Source organism: Danaus plexippus, chromosome 4 (genome assembly GCF_018135715.1).
Source record: "Danaus plexippus chromosome 4, MEX_DaPlex, whole genome shotgun sequence".
NCBI lineage: Eukaryota > Metazoa > Arthropoda > Insecta > Lepidoptera > Nymphalidae > Danaus > Danaus plexippus.
In genome coordinates this window covers 1,691,811-1,716,000 of record NC_083538.1, presented here as the reverse complement: position 1 = coordinate 1,716,000, position 24,190 = coordinate 1,691,811, and the positions used below count along the sequence as shown (strand labels likewise).

Below are 24,190 nucleotides of genomic sequence, written 5' to 3'. Positions count from 1 at the left end.
GTTTTTTATTAATTTTATAATTTATTAAAAATAAAAAATATAGTTTTATTTATATACTATTTTTTTTTATATTTATAACATATGCTAACTGAGTGAGTGAATGATTATCAGTGAGTGAAGAGTTTCGAGAAAGGTTGGCGAGTGAATGAACATTAAGAGTTCAATATGAAATATAAGTGGAGGGGAGGAAGTTTTACGTTAGTGTATATGTGAGGAAAGAGGTAGGGCCGAGAGGAGGGAAGTCCAACTTCACCGTTCACGTACAAAACCGGCCAAACTACTTTATTCAACGGTCGCGCCGCGGCGCGTGTTTTCGCTTGCTTCCCTCCCAAGATTCCGACTGCCTTTGTTTTATTGATATTGTTTTCAACCCAAAAAAGAAAACTTCGTTTAATTTTATTGATATTTTATAATAATTTTAAAACGTATTTTCATATAAGTCTCAAAGCACATATATTACAGGAGCTATGGTTCCCAAGCGTTGTATACCTGTTCACTATGTGACTAGGTGTGTTGATGGATTGTTTTGAAAACTATTTATTAGTGAAATGAATTATTGTTAAAGAAATATTTATAAAAAGATGGGGGTGCAAAAACGACATAGTCAATTCAGTGATACCAAATATAAGTGGCGGACGGTGTTTTTAGTGTTGTGTATCGTAAACTGTGATGGTCAGGAGATAAGAAAAGATGAGATGGATCCATATATGTTGAATAAATCATCAGGTCTCACGGAATTATCAGGTGGGGTTGTAACTAGTGGAAGAATCGTTTGGAGGGCGGATAGTAGCCCGTATTTACTCAGAGATGACTTACTCATAGAGAGAGAGGGCGAGCTGGTTATAGAACCCAGCGTAGAAGTGAAATTCGCTCCCATGATCGGAATCACGGTTCGTGGAAAACTGACGGCTGTTGTAAGTAAATTTTCTTGTAATACCTTATTTCTAAAATGATTTTAATAGAATAGCAACAAGGACAAAATATTTATGTATGGAAATGGCATTCCAATAAGATTTTTTTTTGTATATGAAATAAACATTTAATGATTGGAATTAGAAAATCTTTTGCATTTATCAACTAAACCTATAATAAAAAAAAAGTACTTTCGTAAAGTCAGTCGCATTGTCCCTTTGATAACACACATGATAAACGCTTTTGATAAGGGCACGTACTTGCCCTGATAATGATATCATGATCGAACCGTATTGATTTAGTCACCTGTTGCTTTAATGTAAATACATATGAAGCAAGCAAATAATGTTATTCTCTAAATGATATCAAATATTTGCGAACTGCTGTCGCAAAATATTTTTGGTTATAATTTGAATACGTGAAGGTCTTTTAGATACAAACACCAAGGCAAACGGGAGACCCAGTCACCGTTGATAATTAACGTCTTTCAACCTACGTATCTTAAATAAATGAATCATATTCGGCTCTTATACCTAATATAGGAACAGATGTTCGGACACATCGGCTGTACGGCCTGACCTTTGCCATAGAGGCTGATTAAATTAGATTATAAATCTCGTCTATGTCGCGTCCTTAGAAGATTTAATTGTCAATAAATAAGGTTACAAAAAATGTCAATAGTGACGATAGTGTGATTGTCAATAGTGGTGATTGAAATTATATAACTATGTTATGATCTACATATTGTCGAATATAATTCACGTTTTTAGGTTTTTACCGCGTCTCCGCCATTATGTGTTTCGGTTATTGTCACATTTGTTATATTTTGAACTACATGAATTATAAACTTTTTGATACATGTTTTTCATTATAATTTATTTAGTTATTATTGTTGGAAACATATTAAATATTAATACATTCTCACTAACTTCCACTTTCAAAATATTGTTACGATTTATGTGTTGAAAACATTTGGAGTGCAGAAGATCACGATCTCTTTCAGATACTTTATTTATTGTTTAATTCATTCCTCAATGAACCAAATCTATTGTAAAATCGATGTAACGAGTAATGATATAATATTAATATTTCTAACGAATGATATCGTCTGCGAAAGCCAAACTTAATATTTACTCCCACGCTACATACATATTACATAGTTCACATACAGTTGTAAGAATAATGAGTTGTTTTATAAACCTGGTTGCCTGTTCACAACGTGCATTTAAAAAAATGAATATACTTCAATGAATTCATTTTCAATGCACAAAAAATGGTTTCCACCCCAAAGAATACTTTCACCATTAGTGGGGTGAGTTTCAAAGAACCTGTTTGTTGGCAACGGTGTTTACAAAAAAAAACGTCACGTAGTTTGTGCGTTGGCTTGTAGCAGGTTGATATATAATAAAAAATATACTTTTACTTTTAACGATATTTTATTATTTATAGTACTATTTGACTTTAAAAAAATACTAAAATGTCGAAAGGATCTTATAGTTATGTGTTTTTAGTGTAACGGTTTTTATCGCATCAAACTTTAATGTTTATTGTTTAATTAGGAACGCCGCTATCAAAATCGTGTCAAGATCTGTAAACAATGATAATATAACTCCGTCGTGGAAACTGTTTCGGTTTGAATTTTAACGGTTTTTTGTCATCAAAAATATTTAAACTTCACAGGCCAAAGCTAAGATCATATACAAAGACAAATACGTAAAATAGATATACAACTAATTCATTATTTTAATTCCTATAAAGTTAAAAATTATAGTACTCGTTACTTTTTTGTTTTCTTGTAATAAAATGAAAAACTGTGTAGCTTTATGAAACAATACGGCTTACTTCCTTAGAATTCCTATTAATAATAATCTGTCCCAAATGCTAAGTCAAGCATACACTTGACGCTTGGCTCTACGAGTTAGGTGCCTTTGCCTTTGTAGCGTCCTTATAATATTGACCGGTTATTGCATAAGAAAAAAAAACTTTACAGAGAAATATAGAGTGGCAAGTTAGGTTAACATGTAACTTTTAATATGTAATATAATTTACTATTACATATTAATATGTGTATTCGTAGAAATGTTATTATCTGCATTGAATGAAGGTATAGGTCGTTTTATTTTTATTTGCTATCATAAAGTATGGTTTGATGGCTGTCGACTTGATACGTAAGTATACAAAAAAAACAATTCTTTAATACATAAATATTTTTTTTTTTATAAAATTTAAATAAGAAAATAGTGACTTGTGAGTGTGAGTTAACATTACAACATTAGTAGTTTAACCGACGGTTCAAACTATGCAGTAGGCACTAAGAAAGCTGACCTTGGTACTGTGATTCAAGCCGTTAGTTAGTTTGTTGTTAATCATTACAGAATCGTGTCAAATGATATCGGTCAATCGATACTTCTATAAATAGTTGGCGTGCCAGTTAACCGTTAAGCGTGATTCCTTACTGCGGTTGTTAGACGAATCGCGACCTAGTAAAAATCCCCCGACTGGCTCTTAAAAGTTAAAGTAAGCTTATTTGACTTCATATTTAAATGTGCCATGTTGGATGTGCATGTATCAAAGTATTCATTTTTTATTTAAAAGATAAAAATGTCTGTTAATATTATAAAGCTTGCGTCTATGTATGTATGTCTATGCGTAGGTAATACATAAATGTAGGTACCGAAGTATGGTATGTTTGAAAAAGTTTTCAACGAAAGACAAGGATTTATATGGAACTGTATAAAATTCTTATTATATCTTTATATCAAAATCGCTACTTTACTTATGCGAAAGTAACTCTGTCTGTGTGTTACGTTTTCACGCCCAAATTACTGAACTGATTTTGATTAAATTTAGTAGAGAGGTAGATGGGTCCCGGGAGAGGGATATAGGCTACCTTTTATGACGATCTCGGTCCTACATGGGAGGAACCATGAAGTGCAGATCGGGTTCACCGGCCGTAATGGCATAGAACAACTCTGATGTTCACGCGGACGGGGCCGCGAGCAAAAGCTAGTAACATATAAGCTATACTTTATTTTAAAATTCTACTTAATTCCTTCGAAAATATTTCACAACAGTTATATTTTTTTTAAGGTCAGGTGCTATAAACGACACGTGGCGCTACTCGCTGGTTACCATCATTTTTTTAATTGGTTCTTCCTGACGTCTTTCGTAGTCATTTCGGCTAAAGTCGCGAGCTAAACCTAGTCTTCCATATATGAGATACAAATGATGCTGTTAATACAAAACACATGTATGTGTGTTTGTCTAGTGTGTCACGCTTCATATGACTCAGTGTGATTCACTGAGAGTGAAACTGTTGTAATGTGAAAACGTTATCAGAACAGGTGGCGAGGTGGGGAGGGGGGAATATGAAGAGTAAAAGAAAAAAGATATGTCGTTCTTATATTACATACAAAGATATAGTATAGATAAAGAATGAATTGAATCATTTAAAAAGATAACGTGTATTTTATGAATTGAAATGTGACTAATGTTTATAATTTGTAAGTCCAAGACATCTGATACCTGTGTTCAGCAGCTTCCTGAACTAATTAGTTAATTTAATCGTATTATTCTTGGTAAATCTGTGTAAGCGGTTTTACGTATAGCGTTACAAGGTCATAGCTTTTATATGTTTTGCATATTCAAATTTACTAATATGAAGCCGACACAGTTGTAGTTGGATTGAGTTTCCGTAATTCAGGTTAAAGCCTATACTTATTACTACATTAGGTATTTTATACTTTTACTATATAGTATTATTACTGCAACAAACTAAGATAATATAACTAATTCTATTGGTCATAGTTTTAGTAGATGCTGAAAATAAGACAGTGGAAAGAATCAAAAAAAATTTTTAGTCTTCCGAAATGATTACGGATACTTTTCTGTTAAGAAATTGACTTACTTGATGAAAATAATTAATGAAAAAGGACAAAAGTAAAAACAAAGTATTGTACAGTTATATTCAATATATTATTAAATGTATCAATCGACTCTAATATATATTTTTTTTTAAATCAAATACTTAAGTTTTTTTAACTGATGTAGAATATTCGTTTCAAAATCGTATTTTTTTTCTCTAAAACCGATCGGACAGACGTTACCGTATCGGAGTATCGCACGATTTAGAAAACTGGTGAGCTCAGCGATTTGCGATCTCGCTCGGAGGTCAATGCACCCATTATTTGACTGTCACGATTTAAATGCAGAAGAGCAAAGGAAATGGTCTAACGTTAATAAACATTAAAATCATATTAACCTTACCTTTGTTAAGTTATGATATATTTTAGCTTTAAAAGATTTTCAAATGCATTTTTTAACGATTTTTTTCTTATCTAAAAATAGTGCAATATCTTTATTTAATATCTATATATTTAACTGTTAAGAACCAACCACTGTTCCTAGCACTATATGCTCACGGATGTGTATTTTCTTGTCCGTATAAACGCTTTATTATTATATCAAACAACGCATGTAAAGTCGCGGTAATCAGCTAGTACTTCATGAACTTAACACAACAAGATATACACTTGTATAGAGAACGCTATAAAAACAAATCCATATCCCATTTGTGAATTTTATATATTATTTAATAAATTACATACAAAACAATATATTATTATGACCTCATTCTCGAGACTATTACAAAAGGTTGAAGGTAAGTTACAACAGGCGTGTTAAATTTTGTTGCGGCTAAATTATCACAGTACTTAAATTTCGTTATAAAAATCTTTCTCTTTGTTAACTTGAATAACACGGGAGGAAATTGAACGTTTCAAAAATTTTACATATTTTATACAAAGTTTGCTGATTACACACACAAACACACACACACACACACACACACATATTATTTATATTTGTTGAACACAGTATAAAATTTTTAAAATACATTTTTGGGAATTTAATATAGTTATCACGAAATTCGTATCGTCACACTACATACAAATAATTTCCCGTTATATTATATATATATTCCCACTACATAAAAATAATCTCGACGTTATATACGTACGACGCGTTTCATTCCATAATCTACCTTAATACTATAATGTGCGACGATGTATGAATGAAATACTATTAACGGCCTGTATGTAGTTTCGCGAACTTATGGTAAGCGTCCTATTGAAGTAGCCAGTTCTTACGCAAGCCACCTCACTGCACTGGCGACCTTACAAGCCGCGAGCCAATACTACATAAGGAGTGCAGCTTTCGTTGGAACTATTCGTATATGGCATGTACAAGTTGAAGGTCTGAAGAACTAATTTGCTTCACAAATGATACGACGAAAGTGGCTAGGCGATGGTTATATTGTAGACAGACAAATTACTGTACAACTTGAAACTGTTACATCAATAAACAAAAATAAAAATGTCCAAAAGCAATAGAATTTTAAGAGTAATATTAAAAATAAGAAATTATATAGATCAATTTTATATTTATACTACGCGGATTTTATTATTTTAAAAAACTACATAATCCCGACGTTTCGGTTACTTTTCAGCAACCGTGATCACGGGCAGACGAGATGTTTGTTTGATCTTAGATCTCATTAAGAAAAAAAACAGTTAATCATAACGAATTGTTTTATTTCATTTATTTATTTTTATTTCAAGCTCTCCTTCCGAAATTTGACTATTCTTTGTGTATTTGATTTCCGCTAGATCAGTTTTGAATGCTTCATTTGTTATTATATAAATGCTATAACAAATGCATCAGCCACAGAATGCAACCGTCAGACGTCGGCGAGTTGCGTCACCCTCGACTGTGGCTTACATTCTTGTTCATTCTTTCGTGAGCGTGTCTAACACTGGCTTGATAGTTGAAGTATTGTAATAAATATTCATTGATTAACGTTTAAGATTTGACTAAGGTTTAAGAGTTACGAACACGCGGCCCTGGCTAAACCACTTCGGTGCGAATGGATAGTAATAGTGTTGAGAAAAGTTCGTTGATGGTTGGTGCTGTTGTATATAAACACATGTAAATATTCATAATTATGCAAATTTTTACAAATATTTTTGTACAATATTTGATCTAAGACATTAAGTACAAAATAGGTACTTACGTATCAGGTACTAGATGAGATTTTAAGATGATTCTATAGTGACTTTTTTTTATTTTAACACTATCCTTTTTATATTAATGAAGTCTTAAAATATAGTCTTCGAAATTCGTAACCGCTTGTTAATAATGAGCGATAGTTAGTTCAAGGATGTGTTTCAGTAACGTTATGACCATTACATTATTGTAACGCTAACCAACACCCATGGATTGCCACGGAACACTTTGTTCTTTATGAGACGAAACGGTAGATATGAGCGTTTTTAACTATAGTTTTAAATATTTAATTTTATATACATTTTCAATGTACATATATAAGTTTAAAGTATATATGTTAACTTTGTATATTTATTATTGTAAATTAAAACAGTTGTATGTTGATATTCCATATATATATATATATATATATATACTTAAACAATAGTATTAACCTAGGGATTGAAAACTATACACCAAACATATAAACTACAGAACATAATAAAGTTTTCTATGTGTAGACTGTAGGGAACGCTAAAATATCCACCGTGAAGCACTGCGTATTCCATCTTCATTCACGTTTGACATTCAGGCATCACGATCAAAGCATTCGTCGTTAAATGTGACATATGTGACATTATAAAAATAATACGTGGATCCATTGTATTTGAGACTTACGCTATTTATTTAGTTATAATATTTAAATGTACTAGATTTACTAGATATACGAGATAGTATTGAAATACATATGTGTGTACTGTATCTAAAGAGATTATATTATAAACTTAAATCTTTATAGTATTTATAACGGATGTGGCATGTTCAACGTTATATATCCCATGACGTTTTTAACCTGTAACATAAAAGTCGTTGTACTGCCATGGTGTCACCTGACATGGTCCAGCATATGGCGTGATACCATCGTCCCGCTCTGTTTGCAATCGTAAAAAGCGTGACATTGTCTTTGTTTAAATATAAAAATGTACAAAAAAGCAGGCTTTAATCTGTAATAAAAATGTATATCTCCGTGTGGATGAAACGTAACGTATATATTTATATCTACTAATGAGATAATTTAAAATTTAAGCAATAAATACAATGCGCATTAGCCAACTCTCAGTCTAATAACTTCTTTACGTTATTAATGATTATTTTTCTTATAACACTAAAAGTAAATTTAGTTTCAAAATAAGTAAAACATTAATAATTGAACAAATTAAGTTCATTGAAATACTTAAAAGTCCTAAACTTAGTCTTAGTAGACTTTTATATTCATTTAAGTTACCAGTTTTTTTTTATTTGTATTAATTCCAGAAGATCGAAGTGTCCTAGTCCATTCTTGAAATAAAACACAATCGTATCTTTTCTACAGACGAATAAAATATTTAAATAGTATGTATTGATTGTAGAATGTATCCACACGGACAGGATTCCGTAGTGAATGAGACGAGATATCCCGGTACTTGTAGATTTTAAAACAACTCTTGTATTTATATGAATATGACACTAAATTAACGACCAAACGAATTAAACAAATTTATTTAATGAGAAAATAAATAAAAAAATCCATTTATTTTAAAGTGCTTTAACTAGTCGTGTATTAATTTAGGTAACCTCAGAAGCTTCAATAATAAGTTTAGGTTAAAAAAAATGAACAAATGAAGTGGGCGTTAAAATGTTAGTGTGGACATTATCATCAGTATTCTATGGAGGTGTTTCATTGTCTCGGCGGAAGTCATATGATACAACATGGCAGTCGCGAACGGCCATTAATGTGCCCGCAGGTGCTGCTTTGTAATAGTTTGTGTGTTAATAATGTAGTTTTGCCTAAAACATATGTACATACACATATATTAAACCTTTGGCGTCCACTAAAATGTTGGAAAACGTATTGGAATCTATAAATTTGACCTACTCGACATTTAAAACTAATCTGACATCAATATATTCTTGTTCTTAACCAAAGTATATTTTAAATATGGATTCATTATATTTGTCTCAATATAATATATGAAAATATTTTTTTAAAGGAAATTAATTTTGCTTAATATAAAAATAAGTTTGTATAACTTTAAGAGCTATGCACAGATAAGATAAAAACATGATGTGTAGTAGGTTGTGTTTATAATCTGTGTAAATAACTTAAAACGCGTTGACCCCAGTCCTCTGTGACTCATCACATACTTTCCGAAGTGTCCTTGTTTAATCCTCCGGTTTTGCTACATCTTACGCTTGGACTTTTTTTCATTAAAATATCTTAATGGCAACGTGGGTCCACCTGTAAATAGTACAAATACGAAAACTGTTATCTTTGTTTATGACGTGGATATTAATTTTCACTATTTTCATGTCCACAAGTGTCAAAATAAGTTGGTAAAACTATAAGTTATTCTATGGAAGCTTCTCGAAATATGCGAAGGTCGTTTTATTCTAATTCAGTAAATGCCTATTCAATATTCATGGGCAGGTTGAATTTTGAGTCTAACAATATCATTTTAATTCATTTTTTTTACAAAATTGTTTTCGTGTTGTAATCTTTGTATAAATAGGAGACCGGAGTTCGGACGATATAATTGAGAATCCTAGTAAAATACCTTCACCTTTTTTCGTAACCGTTTTAAAAATTGGCAAACCTCACCCTGTAATGTACTTCAAATTCCTAGCGAACGAAGTCACGGCCAAAAGCTAGTCTTCTTAAAAATGAACACAATTGATAATAAACAAGGAATCTTTATCATTATATGTAATTCTGATGCACGAACTCGTCCAAGTATCCGTATATGTATGTGATATATCAATGCCCTTGCACTTCACGCATCGCTTCCTGCCTTTTCACAACTCCCATTGATGGCGTCACGAACCGCTGGCCCGTCTTTGGGCCCACATTAAAACAAACCTCTTTGTACGTTACTTTAATTTATTTTTTTACTATCGTAGCTTAACAATGTGTGTGTGATAATCCAGTTCCAATATTGTACTATCTGTAAAACTAGTTCTGAGGCAATACCTTAATCGTAGTACTCGGATGCCGCGTGTATCGTCGTTCGTGTAACCAAAAACCTAACATTTTATGGTTTCTTTTATATTAGTTATAAAATGACCGTAATATGTAAAACGAAATATTGGAACGAATCGATGCTTGTTTGACAAACGAAGACCTACTAAGAAGTAAACATTTAATCCTTCTCTGTGTGCTCAATTAATATTCATTGGTAATTTAAATATATAATTGAAACATGTTTAAAACAAAATTATATTACTTTATAAAACACTATCGCCGTACATATAAAGTTACAACAAATTAAAGCGGGGCCGATTCATATCGGCATGAAACGGATGTATGCAACGGAGGTCTGGGTGCTGTTGAACTTGTGATTATATAAAATACAACAAAAACAAAATATATTATAGATTTATTTTGTCTATTTTAAAATTTGTCATTTATTCATGGTTTATTTTTTCTATTAATTTAACGTTTCCAGGGTGAACACGGTAGAGGTATAACGTTCACGAGCACGGAGGAACCACAGAACAAAGACAACAGTTTGCCGGCCATTCGTCTCGTGGACGGACCCTCTATACTAGCCGGAAGACTTCAACTGTTACATAGGGGACAATGGCGATCAGTATGCACCAACTCCAGGAAGTAAGTACCCTGTCTGTGTGTGATTACTTCAAGACGTCTGCTTCAATTAATTATTATTAAACAGTGTAACTTCTTTCCATTTGGGCGAATAATCTCAGTTACTTTAACTTGAACTTTACAGAATTATCCATAAAATAAAGTACAAACATTAAATGTAATCGGAAAAACAGTCTAACTGTTGCTGTGACCCTTAAACTAACCGAAGCATTACATTTATTTAATTTGCTAAATAACCACAATTTTATTACAGTTGGACCATCAACGACATGGAAACGGCTTGCAGACAATTAGGGTTCATGGGCGGAACGTTTTACAATTGGATGGATCGCCAGCCAGGACGACGAGCGAGGCTCTTACTGGAGGAACCCAAGTGTAAAGGCACCGAATACGATCTGTTTCAATGTGATTGGAACTCACGACAGCTGGGCTCAGGAGTGTGCGACTATCATCCCGACCTCGGAATACAATGTCAGCCGCATCATGACGATAACGAACTGAAGAATTCCGGTGTCCATTGGAGAGGACTGAGATTCGAAAACGCCGTCTACGAAAGAATACTAACAGCTGAGAATACGCTTTACGTGCCCACATCCATGTCCAGGCTGGTTCATATAACAATCAGGAACGCGGGCCTCGGGAGAGACAACAACGCCACGAGTGCTTTGGACATTATAGGTGTCCCGCCCGTGATGGAGGATATCGCCGTTGCCAACTCCGCCTTCAACGCTATAAACGTGACGTCACCGAACGCTCCAATCCATATACACAACTGCACGATACAACACAATAGAGGTTACGGTGTTTATGTTAATTCAACTTATGGCATGACAAAGATAGAGAACTGCCACATCAGCGACAATGGCGGCGACGGGATCAAATACGTCGTGCATGAACTGAATATTGATGAGAGATTCGACCGCAGCGAGGTGTTCGATTTGTGTACGCTCGCCTCCACGCCGAGCCAAACGTTCCCGATACAGATGTCCATAGAGCAGTCCAGATACTCCAATATGGAACGGGACTGCAATCAAAAGTTCTACACGAGACCTGACCACGTCCTTACTCTCAGCTTTTTAAAAATGTTAACGAACCGTAATGAGACTGGAGAGATTTTCGTTTACGATGGCTTAACTGCTAGCGATAAACTATTACTAAGGTTCAGTATCAGAAATCACACACGACCACAAAGCGTTACGTCAACAAGGAACCGAATGTACGTCAGATTCCGCGCCGATACTAGAACAGATATCGTTGGATTCCTGAGATTAACATCAGGGAACAGTAAAACCTACGACTTGAACGTGTCCGACACCCTTATATCTGATAACAATGGTAGGGGAGTAGTTATTGAAAATTTGAGGTCCCAGATTCACATCCATCGGACTTCAATATCGAATAATAATCACGTGGCTGGTCTTCAAGTAACGAGCGGTGCTGGCGATGTAAATGTCACTGAAAGCCGAATATCCTTCAATCAAGGCGACGGCGTGAACATCACAGTTACTGGCGGTAACCGGAATATATCCAGAAGCATAATAAGCTCTAACCAGGGCTACGGCGTCGCTGTGTGGCTCAACAACACGCAAGAAACTAAATATGTTTATGTGAACCAAACAACAGTGATCGAATACTCGGAGATATTTAAAAATCTGGATGTCGGCATTTTGCATGGGAATTTTTGTGGTGACAGCTGGCTAAATATAACCGGAAACTGGTTTAACTCGAGCATTGAAAGCACTATAGACGTAGGAACTTGTTGGAAGCTCAATAACCCCGTTAAATTGCTCAATTTACAAATAGGTCACAATAGATTTTACCAAAATCGAAGAGTCCCAATAAAAATTCAGCCCGCCCTGAATGTTCTCGGAAATATTGAATACAACTTCTTCGAACACGGAGATTATGGAGCGATTGCAATACTTAATAGAATAGAAGGGAAATATTTAGAGGAGTTTGAAATATTACCCGCAAGATTTTCAATACAACATAACCACTTCTACGGCAATAGCGGACCTTTTGTAGTCAACCTGGGACTGTCCTCTTACAGTGATCTCCATTATATTTTGTTTTCAAGAAACTATTTGCGAGAAAATAAGATAAGAGAACCATTCGATCTACCTGACGGTCTGTCTTCAAAGCTCACGCCACGGAGCAGAGTTGCCGCTGCAATAGTTCTAACGTCTAGTAATGTAGATGTATTCAGAAATATAATAAACAATCCGGAGGCACAATACGAAATAGGATCACACGTCGAAGATCAAAGTAAAATACTTAATTGTACGTATAACTGGCTCGGGTTTGGAGATGAAGAAAAAGTCAACAATAGACTGTTCCACAGAAAAGATAGATATAATTTAGCTAAAATTATTTATATGCCCTACCTTTTGCACAGCAGTAATCCTGGTGCTACGCAAGTTAATTACAATTCTCTGTATGTCCCCCAATTCAATGTACCCGGTTCGTCTGTAGTTGGAGGAGAGGTAGAAGGCATTGAGATATTAAGGCAAGGCGAATACGATGTGGACAAAGACATAAACATCCGGCCGGGCGGTAAACTGATATTACAATCAGGAGTTATTTTAAAATTTCCCCCCTCTATAGGCATTATGGTCGCTGGTAAGTTAGACGCAAGAGGCAAACGACCAAACGATATAACCTTCACCTTGAAAGAAGAAGTCGCTATGTCGAACGATAGTATTTACGAGACTGATACAGATGTAGAAATAACTACGCCAGGTTATCAAGAGCCAATAGTACCTATTAGACTACTTGGTGGCAGAACGCCTTATGAAGGAAGATTGCAAGTTAGAATAGACAGTAAATGGGGCACGATTTGTAACTACAAATGGAATATTGTGAACGCTGCATTAGTGTGTAATCAGCTTGGTCTCGCTTTAAACCCTGACGATTGGTATTTAGAACCAAACGAAATACCAAACGCGGGCACAGCTGAGGATATTATATTATCGAATGTAGAATGTACAGAATTTGACAATGATATAACGAAGTGTAAGGCTGAGACTATTGAAAGTTTCGAAAATTCTTGCACGCATGATAACGATGTCGGTATAAGATGTTATGAATCGAGTTGGGCTGGGGTCAGATTTAGTGTTATTGCCGAAAGAGCGGATTTACAATACGTCACAATAGAAAAGGCGGGTCTTCTTGATTATTCGTCTAATTTATTTAAACCCGCTTTACAAATCGATTTTGCTCGACACAGCCTCGAGAGCGTCAAAGTTAATAATAACTATCACGATGGCTTAGGTATTTTGTACTCCGATCTATACGGTGCTGATGCGATAAACACCGTTCGTAATTCTGAATTCAGCAATAATAGAGGCAGTGGAATTAGTTTCAAGCAATTGGGTTTAAAAGTTTACAGTTCAGTTATAGAAAATAACAATTTGGCTGGAATCTCCCATAATCCTCACATAACAGGACCACAACAGAGAGAAATAGCTGGGTGGTTTCATTTAGATCCTGGCTTTAATATGGATGAATCAAACTATCATCCTATTATGGTGCCTCAGTACGAAACTGACATTTCTTTGGTCAATGGAGAAACTAGACACATTGTTTTTACCAAACAATTATCAGAAAATATTGTAAAAACCTATAACATTAAATGTAATCCGGGGTACGTCCTTGGCCTGCAGCTTTTAAATCCCATACACAACTTCTCAACTGAGAGCATCTGTATATACGACTCGCAAAACATTAACGAAGCCAGTACTCGATGGTGCCTCGATCGTGATTTGTCGTCATTCCCAACAACAAGTAATACATTTGGAGTTGTGTTAAAATATGAGAGCGGTACGAGTGCTGTAGGAGGCGTTGTTCTTGTTGTAAGTACTATTATGGCGCCCGTGCAAAATATAAGAAACAAAATAATCAAAGGGCCAGTACCAACCCTTCAAATTTACAACTCTAAAATTAAGGGAAACACAAAGGGTGTTAAAGCTTCATATTATAACAGATATTTGAACGAACTTGGTGACCATTTCTTGAGGAAAGCTAATGAAACTATTAAATTGATTAATTGTGAAATCGCCCATAACAAGGAGGAGGCTGTATATATCAATACACCTTTTTGGGACATACATGAGAGTAATGTCACAGAAATTACAATTATGGTTAATAACAGTTTGATAACGGATAACGGTAAAGGAATATATCATTTCGCGAGAGATCTTAGGAGCTCCAATAATATATATCACTATGTCATGCAAGATAATACAATAGAAAGAAATAAATATAGAGGATTTGACGTCTCCCTGCCTTATGTATGGCAATACAATGAGAACTTTACACACTCCATCTATATGAACAACAACACTTGGCGTAATAATCAACAATTCGGTTTTGCTATTGATGGACATTTCGCTGAAGTTAATATCACGAAAAATATCTTCACTGAAAATTATTGCAAAGTTGGTCTAATATCGCTGAGCGGAATGGAGAAAAAGATGAGAATTGATGGTAACGTAATAGAAAGAAACAAGGGCCAGTACATGATACAGTTTTATATGGACAGTCAAAGTGAGATCATGGGCTTCGTTTACGCAGTGTTTGTATTTAATCAAGTAAAAAACAATAGGTTCGTTTCGCAAATTAATCGTGGTGTTCTCTTAAGGAACGCGGATCCCACCTACGTCATAGGATTTAAAGGAGTTCAGAAAGTAAAAGTTAGCAGAAATCTTTTCGGTAGCAATGACTTACAATATACGTTGCTTGCGGGTATAAAAACAGCGAAAATTAATAATTTACTTGATGTTACCGAGAATTGGTGGGGCAGTGCTGATGAAAAGGAAATCAGAAAACAAATATTTGATTTCGACGATTGGAACAATCACGCGGTAGCTACATACTTGCCTTATTTGCTCACAGATAGCTTCGATTCAAGTGGTTCGGTTACATTCAGTGCTGAAAGGGATATTGATCTAAATGATCTCGGGGGAAGAGTGACTTCAGATCTTACGTTACCTGCTCGCGTACAACCGTACTTTATAAATGTAGATATAACAGTTATGCCTGAAGTTACACTTACAATAAGTCCAGGCGTGGTGTTAGAATTCGCCCCTAATGTTGGAATTTTAGTATTGGGAACACTTCGAGCCATCGGCCATAGTCAATTACCGATCCTTATGAAGCCGATGTCGTCCTCGTCTAAAATAGAAACGAATAGAATTGAAAGAGACGTGAGCCAATATTATACAAGCCACCATAAAAATAAGAGACAATTGGAAATGTCAACTACCACAGAATCAATTAGACTGTGCACCGGACGTAATTGTTCCATGATTGATGACAATCATAACACAAACAACGAGGGATTCTTAGAATATTATAACAGGACAACATTACAGTGGGTTCCGATGTGTGATAACAGATTCACGGAGAGAAACGCCCAAGTGGTTTGCCGAGAACTGGGCTTCGATCCAATAAACGTATTCTTCGCTCACGACTATCGAGTAGAGTATCACAGTAATTCCCTTTCACGAATATGGTCATGGCCGGAACCGTTACAATGTGTGGGGACGGAAGATCGCTACGAAGATTGTCCCATTCGTCTCAACGGCCAATTGTATGGCCACAGACATGAATGCAAATGGAACTCGCAATTCGTTTTCATTCATTGCGGCTCCAGAAATTTAAATGAAAACCTAGAATATTGGGGTGGCATAAGATTTACCAATCCAGAATTCGAATATTCACTATACGAACATAGGATACATGATCATCACACTCACGAGACATTGAAGAAGGTCGAAAGCGTTTTGCAACACGTTCAAATCATTGGAGCGGGGATATTACATAACGAAAAATCACCGGCACTACAGAGCATTGTTAAAAATCCAGTCATTGAAAACGTTAATATAAGCAAATGTGCGCATCATGGGATTAATGTAATATCGCCAACTGATACAATCAATATGATGTTTAATTCTATCAGCGACACCTTAGGAGAAGGGATCAGCGCTATATCATTGAGTGGTGAAGGTCGAGACTCGGAGGAATCTAGTTTCACGCCTTTGAAAGATTTAAATCTACCCTACCACCTGTTTTCTCTTATAGATATATGTGACAGTACGAAGGTGGTCACCGTCGAAGAGAGAGTGCTCTTGTACTATAAATATGATAATAATCCAGTAAATTGTGTGAAGATTTTCAAAAGCATGTATCGAGTAAAACCGTTTGGATTCAGACTGCTCCAATTTAACTTATTTAACCACACCCTCAATTACGGGAAACGAGATTCCGTGACACTTTACGATGGAGACATATACAACATAACGGCTCCCCAAATAGCATATCTGGAGAATGGGTCACCAGATGAAAAAAAACTGTTCAAGACGGAAGGTTCCAGCTTGAGTGTTAAGTTGTTTGCTAACGGCGCTTCGTCTGTCCATGGATTTATTGCAGAAATCGTAACTCTGCCTATTTCGGCTATTGGATTAAGTGAGTTCCTCCATGCCAACAGCCTTATGAACACAATCTGATAAAGACTATAATAAATCCACGTTTTTATTCCAGGTCGCGACGTCCAACATAACATATCGAACAGTGAAATCATTAACAATCGTGATGGGGCTATTACTTACCAATCTGTGGGAGAAGTCAATCCTCTAGTGGCTATAACCAGGAATGACATTACCCAAAATTGTCTCAAGCTTTACGGAAACTTCACAACGTGTCAGGCCGCCGTGACGGTTGATGTTCAGAATACGCAGACTTTAGTATTTAGGGTAAGTCGGACATAAAATCATAAACAGTTCAAGAAACTGTATTGAAGTGTAATTTTAACCCTTCAAACCTGCACCTGGTTCGCGAGTCCCAGACACAGTTGAAGCTCCTCTCCCTGCCACGCGATGGACCCGCCACCCGCACGGTGAGTCCATTGAACCATGAGAAGTTTCGTCCATTGTCGAAAATCCAGGAACTGTTGAATAAAATAAATAACTTATCCTTTTTTCAAAAGGCAATTAATCAACTCTGAATGACAGTAGATTTTTTTCAGACATTTCTTAGCTCGCGTTTCCTGAGTCAGATCCTAATTTAATTATTTTTGGGGCCAATTTTAGAGCAACTTGAAGTCGATTAATAAAAATCCCTTGTTCCAGAATAATCTAATTCGGAACAATGTCGGCGGCCTCCTGGTGAGAGCTGATTCCCGGGGTTCAGCGACCTCCCTGCGCGGGTGGATACATAATAATTTATTTTTGGCTAACCACGACAGACCAGCGCTACAGGTTGAAGGTAATTTTAAAAATATTGATTTTGACGTAATAAAACAACTTCAATAGGAAAAATATAGTCAAGAAAAACTCACTATCATGTAACTTGCTTGGTTTTTATATAGAAGATTCATCTAAATAGAAAATCAGTTTTTGATAAATTTTTAACAATGACGTGAACTTTTATTAATATTAAAAACATAAACTAGTAAGAGTAAAATTGTTTAAAAACAAATACGACCAACTTGGAAGCCCAAAAAATCTTTGAATGCTTTTAAATTACCCAAAACAAGATACAAAGAAAAATCAATGATCACCATGTTATGATGCTGACGTGTTCCAGGTCGCCAGTCATCCCCGTACCAGGAGGTGACGATCTACCGCAACTACTTCACCCGCAACCGGGCCTTGTACCGAGACGTCATCGTTCTTCATCAGGTCGTCTCCAACTTCAGCCACAACTACGTCCACCACAACACCGGCCTCAGGATTCTCGACGTGTCCGGCTTCCACAAAGTCCGCCTGCCCATATACCAGACCACGTCACACAACGGATTCTACAAGTGAGACATATACGAGTACCTACACGCACATATATATATATATATATATATATATATATATATAGATTCAAAAGAATATTACTTTAATTGCTCAAAAATTAATACATGTTAAAGTATACTGAAAGCCAGAGTTGGACCTTTACCATTACTAACTATTATTACAGCTACAAAGAAGAATACATCTAGATTGGAATGTTTGTTTGTTTATTTTGGTATTGTAGGTAGAACGGAAAGATGGAGGAGTATAAGGGACGTTAGCAATGTTTTATTGTATTTGGAGGTTCTATTGATATGTTAGGAATTTGACAGTTAACTAGATATCAAAAAAATATATATTTCAAGAAAAGATTCCAATTTCAAATAATGACTCTGAGTTCAAGCAAAGACCGATTTTATGTAAAAAATATATTTCAAGTATAAATGTATTAAGCATTTATGTCCTTTTTAATTACAAGTAAGGGTCGCGTTTGTTTATGTGACAGGAACTACGCGCTGGACCGCGAGGGCCGCGCCACCGTGGCGGCGGGGACCGCTGGCCAGCACTACGTCGACAACGTGTTCTTCAACCCCGACAACGACTACGAGATGATCACCGTCAACAGATCCATGTGAGACATGCCACATGTCGTGTGACGTCACGACTAATACCTGTGCCTTACTACATGTTCTGTCTGGCTAAGTATTCATTATAAAATGCATGTTTTTGTTGCATGGCCGGAACGTAGCTTTGTTGACTATAACCCGAATATCATAAGGTGAGCTCAACAATATTTAAATAAATGTTATATATTTATATTAAAAAGGTTGTATGTGAAAAATATTAAATTTTTGCGTATTTTGAATCTATTAATAATAAATTATTACATGTAAAAAATATATACTTATAACAAGTATACCTATTTTTCACATATGACTTTTTTCATTAAAATCTACGACATGGTTATTATAAATTTTGCATGAATATGTACTGCTGTTTATACAAGTGAAATAAGAAAAAAATAATATGGGATACGTAGTAGAATAAACATGTGTATATTTTATCTATGATCCCGGGGATATGAAATCTTATATATATACATATATATGTGTGTGTGTGTGTATATATGATTAATAAATTATTCTGGTGTTCAGTTCTCTGGATGTATGGCGTACTCGAGTGGACGCTAAGCACAACTATTGGAGTTACAACGAGAGTCTGGCGGTGGCGGGGCGGGTGAGGGACCGCGCTGACGACCCCAGGCTGCTGGAGGTGGACTACAGGTACACACGGGAGAGAGAGAGAGAGGAGGGGGCGAAAGAGACAGAACATATACTACTCTATATACAGGGTGGATCACACTACACATGAAATATGTCATATGTTATATACAGCTGTGTAACCGTTGTAATGGCTGTCTTCGGCAGTAGTTAACGACACATAATATTATTAGTTCCACTCTGAGCATCCGCCATTCCCAACACGACATTTCATATTAAGGCTTTAATCGCTCGTTTGTTATACGATGATCCGATCCGTGCTGGTGCCCGCAGACCTTACTACATGAACAACGCGTCCGTCCTGGGCGGAGGGAAGTGTCCTCCGGGTTGGGTCTCGTTGTCCGGGACCTGTTACATGTACATCGGCGCGCCCATGACATACCACGAGGCGCGGGCCTTCTGTCTGGTTAGTATAATTAACTATCATAAGACATGCTTTCCGTCTGATGATATGGATATTTAGGATGTTTGTTCGCCCTAAAGTATTTTAATACTCCTTTAATATGTTAGGGGTCCGCTTTACTTAATAACGCATATTTTGATAAAAAAAAATCGACTGTTTCCTAAAGATCATTAATCACAAATTGAGACGGTATTATTAGAAAGAATTTTAAATATGTTTTTTTCATGGATGCATCATTTAAAAGTAAGAGTTTTGAGGTTATCACGCTAAGGAGTAAGGATGGGACTGCCGCGTGAACTGTCACACCCTTAGTGCAACACTATATTGACTCCTTCGTGTTTCATCCTCACAGTAGGTACTGAGACTATAATTCGTCCAGCAAATAAAAACGTTGACATTGACAAAATATTCCACGATTCCAGTGCGAATGAAGCCTTAGGTTACGAAAAAAAATAAAAAATTGTTAACTGCACACTCAGCATGAATCTTATGTAAAGTAAAATGAACACATGTTACATGTATTATACAGATGCTAGCTAGATGCTAAGGTATATGTGCACTACATTCAAAATACTCAACAGATCGCTAAATGCTAACGGAAGCTGGGGAAACCACCGACTGGCTTCATTACATTACTTTGTTGAACTACTAACAAGACAAGCTATATTTATACAATACATATAATCACAGCTCGAATGTCGCTATCCAAATGCTCACACCAACTAATCTGGTTGTCAATCGAATAGCATGATAGTTTAATTGTTAAGCCCCTAGAACGGAACATCCCCAAGGCTAGGGGTCCGCACCTCGCTCGTTCGTGAAGCAGAGCCTCAGCTGAACCTTGTTTTTATGTCACAGCATATCTTTTCGATACAGCGGTACCCCTTGTCACTGTAATATATATTTATGACCGCACTGCTGTTCCCAGTCCGACAACGCGTCCATGCCGTACGTGAACGGTAACTACGACGACCTGTACGAGTTCATCCACAGTCAGAACCAGTGGGTGCGGTACGGCGACCGAGTGTGGGTCAACCACATCGACTACGTCACGCAGTGCACCTCCTTCGCCTACTCGGACATTGAGATCACTGACTGTGGCCAAAAGAATGCGTTCATATGCGAAATTGGTGAGACAAGTGTTATATACAGTCATAAGTAGGAAGAGTTTCGTACTCGCTGACAGTTGAATTTGTACCTTTTTCATATTACAATTAGGTTGCTTTTTGCATTGCTATGTATCTGAATAAATGAACTACCCTCATTACCTTAAAAACGACCATGTACATGCGTCCCGTTCCGATATTTGATCTGTAATATTACTTTACATATATATATTTGTATAGACAATAACTTCAAAAATATCAAATCTATAAGATTTTGAAGTAATATTTATACATTAAACAATATACACCTACTGACAATAAAAAGTTAATTATTGTAAAACTTTAATTTGGTTTCTTAAATGTTGCGTCTCTCCACCTCCAGACCCTAAAATCTCAATCGATCCTCTGTCATGGCGCGGGGACGCCCTGGTAGTGTCTTTCGTGTGTGTGTTGGGAGCGGCGGTACTGCTCGTGGCACTCGCCCTCGTAGCTTGGTACTACAAATCCAAACATCGGTGAGTACATAGAGGACAATTTTTGGTCAAGAAATAAAGAGACTCAAACCAACCATAAATTTATATAAAAAATATGTTAATTACTATAACATAATGAAATTCATAAGTATTGAGAAAATATTTAAACCGTCGCTACTAATGTTCTGTCAAACCACTTGCTACCCACACATTGACATGTGATTACAGACACGTTCAGCGACTCGAGAGACGGAACTCGATCCGACAGTCCCTGCACTCAGTGCGGTCTATCGGCAGCATTAACGGAGGCTTCCCTGACACGACCTACAGGAGGAAAATGGTCCAAATGGTATGAACACTTACAGAACTCGGATGTTAACGTGTAACTAATTATTATACTCCACACATATCTGTATTGACAGAGCGCTCGCTCCACGGACACACTGACGAAAGGCTCGGATTACAAGAAGATGCTCGCCTCGACCACGTCCATGGAGTCCATGGAGAAGAGTCAGTTCAACTCGTCGCTGGAGGACACGCAGAGCTTCGACATATACGAAGCGCACAACCCCAACAACGTCATACAGCTGAAACACAGCACCTTCAACAGGAAGCCCGCTTCACCCGAGTACAGTGTGCCGCAGAACAGGCCCTACAGCCTGGCCTACAAGAACGAAGGGTACAAGGAGAACTCCGCCAGCGGAGCGCCATCCATGAACACCGTGGCCACTGAGGAGCTGCCGATAATACACCACCCGGGAGGACTCACTTCACCCGAGGATGACACTCTGTCGCCCACCAGCCCCTCGCAGTACTTCAACTCGGATACATTACCCTTGACGGGTGACAAGTCCGACGACCCTATATTCATGAAGAGGGAACTTGAAAGGGAAGGGAAGATCTACGGTCCGTATGGGGCTCGGGACCATGGAGGTCAACCGAAATTATCATTTTTGATGGAATTGAGATCCAAGCTGCCAGAACAACCTCAAGCTGGAGCTGTACCCGCTACGACCTTTGGACATAGACGAGGTAATCTAAAAATGATATATTCATAATATTTTAGTATCTTAATTTCAATTGTCAATAGTTATAAAAATTCAGTCAATTTTAATATCACAAGTGTTTATAAACTAACCAGCATAAAGCCATGTTTTTTTTATGGTGTTATGTAACACAAAATAGACAATAGCTTCAGTAGTTTTATCATCACCAATCAATCATCTGGACCTGAACCTCTCATATATAACACCTCTGAGCTTAATCTACATCTCTGCCAATACTTTCCAGGGCTGCATTACAAGAAAGTAAGAATTCCATATTATTTACAGATGAGCCTCAATATTATGATGATAGACTGCCCAGCCCGCAACCACCCGGCTATCAAACAGATTATCCAACTAACTATGACTATGAACCGAGTTATCCAGAAAGCTATCAAGCCAGTGCCACTTCATCACCAGACCTTCACCCATCAGATCTATACACCAGATCGAGATCGGAAGCACTTTTAGAAACCAACTTCGATTTCGAAGACTCACAAAATTCTCAACTCTCCGAAGCGAATAGAGCACACAGCCAGCCTTTAGAAACTGCCATGTAATAATGTAGGAAATACACACAGGGTAATCAACTATTAGTAAAAACCATAATGGCAACTATTATTTCAACCGTAAATGATAAAAATAACATTAGACAAAGACTATTTTAATCATGGACAAAATTTTAAAATACTTTTTTAATGACTTATTTCAAAGGCGCGAATTTGAATTGAATTTTTTTAATTGAGTCAATTATGAAGATTGATAGATTTAAAAATGTTTTTTCTTGGGGCCTTATGAATATATATTTAAAAAATATATTTACACCATAATTCCATTAGAATAAGTTTGATTAAAGACTGACAATGTCTTACTAAGTACTGTAATATTTAAAGTGCATTTTAAAATATATATTTTTTATATGTACTGAATTCAGAACGTAAATATTAAATATTATTGATATACTTTTAATTAATTTGTAATGTAGACATAACGATCTCAACACTTGATATAGAAACATCGGTGACATATTTTATCGTGAAGTTTGTTGAAACATTGTTACCATTAAAAAAATACATTGTTTATGTAGGTACCGCCGTACTCCCTTCACTAAAAATATTAATATAACTAGACATAGATTTTAGTTTATTTAGTTGAATTATTAAAATATTAAATTGACATTTTTACTAGTATTTAGTTAAAATATTATAAATGTATGTTAATGTCCGTCCTTTAAAGATATATATGTAAAGATTTATGTAATTTTAAGATTAAATGTTTAATTTTTTTCTACAAAATAAATATAACTCTTTATAACTTTTATACAATTTCTACACTATGTCAACAATCAGTTGTACTCTAAACATGATCGTCTTTCTATATTAAACTTTCCACTATAGTTAACTACGCTTTAATATCTTAACACAAATCGTACAAATTTGTAAATACAGTAAAGATTAAAAGGAATATTATTTTCTTATTTCAAATATTTTATTTGTCATATCCTTAT

The 24,190-nt window shown here is 35.9% G+C and overlaps 1 protein-coding gene across 2 annotated transcripts; it reads left to right on the top strand.

Moving 5' to 3' along the window:
• Positions 1-229: 229 nt before the first annotated feature.
• LOC116768801 (protein bark beetle) lies at positions 230-24,160 on the top strand. Of its 2 annotated transcripts, XM_061523943.1 has the most exons (15): positions 230-914; positions 10,437-10,600; positions 10,851-17,062; positions 17,138-17,349; positions 17,725-17,860; positions 18,182-18,401; positions 18,884-19,009; positions 19,127-19,156; positions 19,533-19,661; positions 19,932-20,064; positions 20,990-21,191; positions 21,550-21,682; positions 21,869-21,989; positions 22,063-22,672; positions 22,972-24,160. In XM_061523943.1, exons 1-15 carry the CDS (start codon positions 582-584, stop codon positions 23,241-23,243), a joined length of 9,033 nt encoding a protein of 3,010 aa, XP_061379927.1. In that variant the 5' UTR covers positions 230-581; the 3' UTR covers positions 23,244-24,160. The 2 variants fall into 2 exon arrangements, with proteins under 2 accessions (XP_061379927.1, XP_032515529.2); XM_032659638.2 differs by lacking the exon at positions 19,127-19,156.
• The last annotated feature ends 30 nt before the right edge of the window (positions 24,161-24,190 follow it).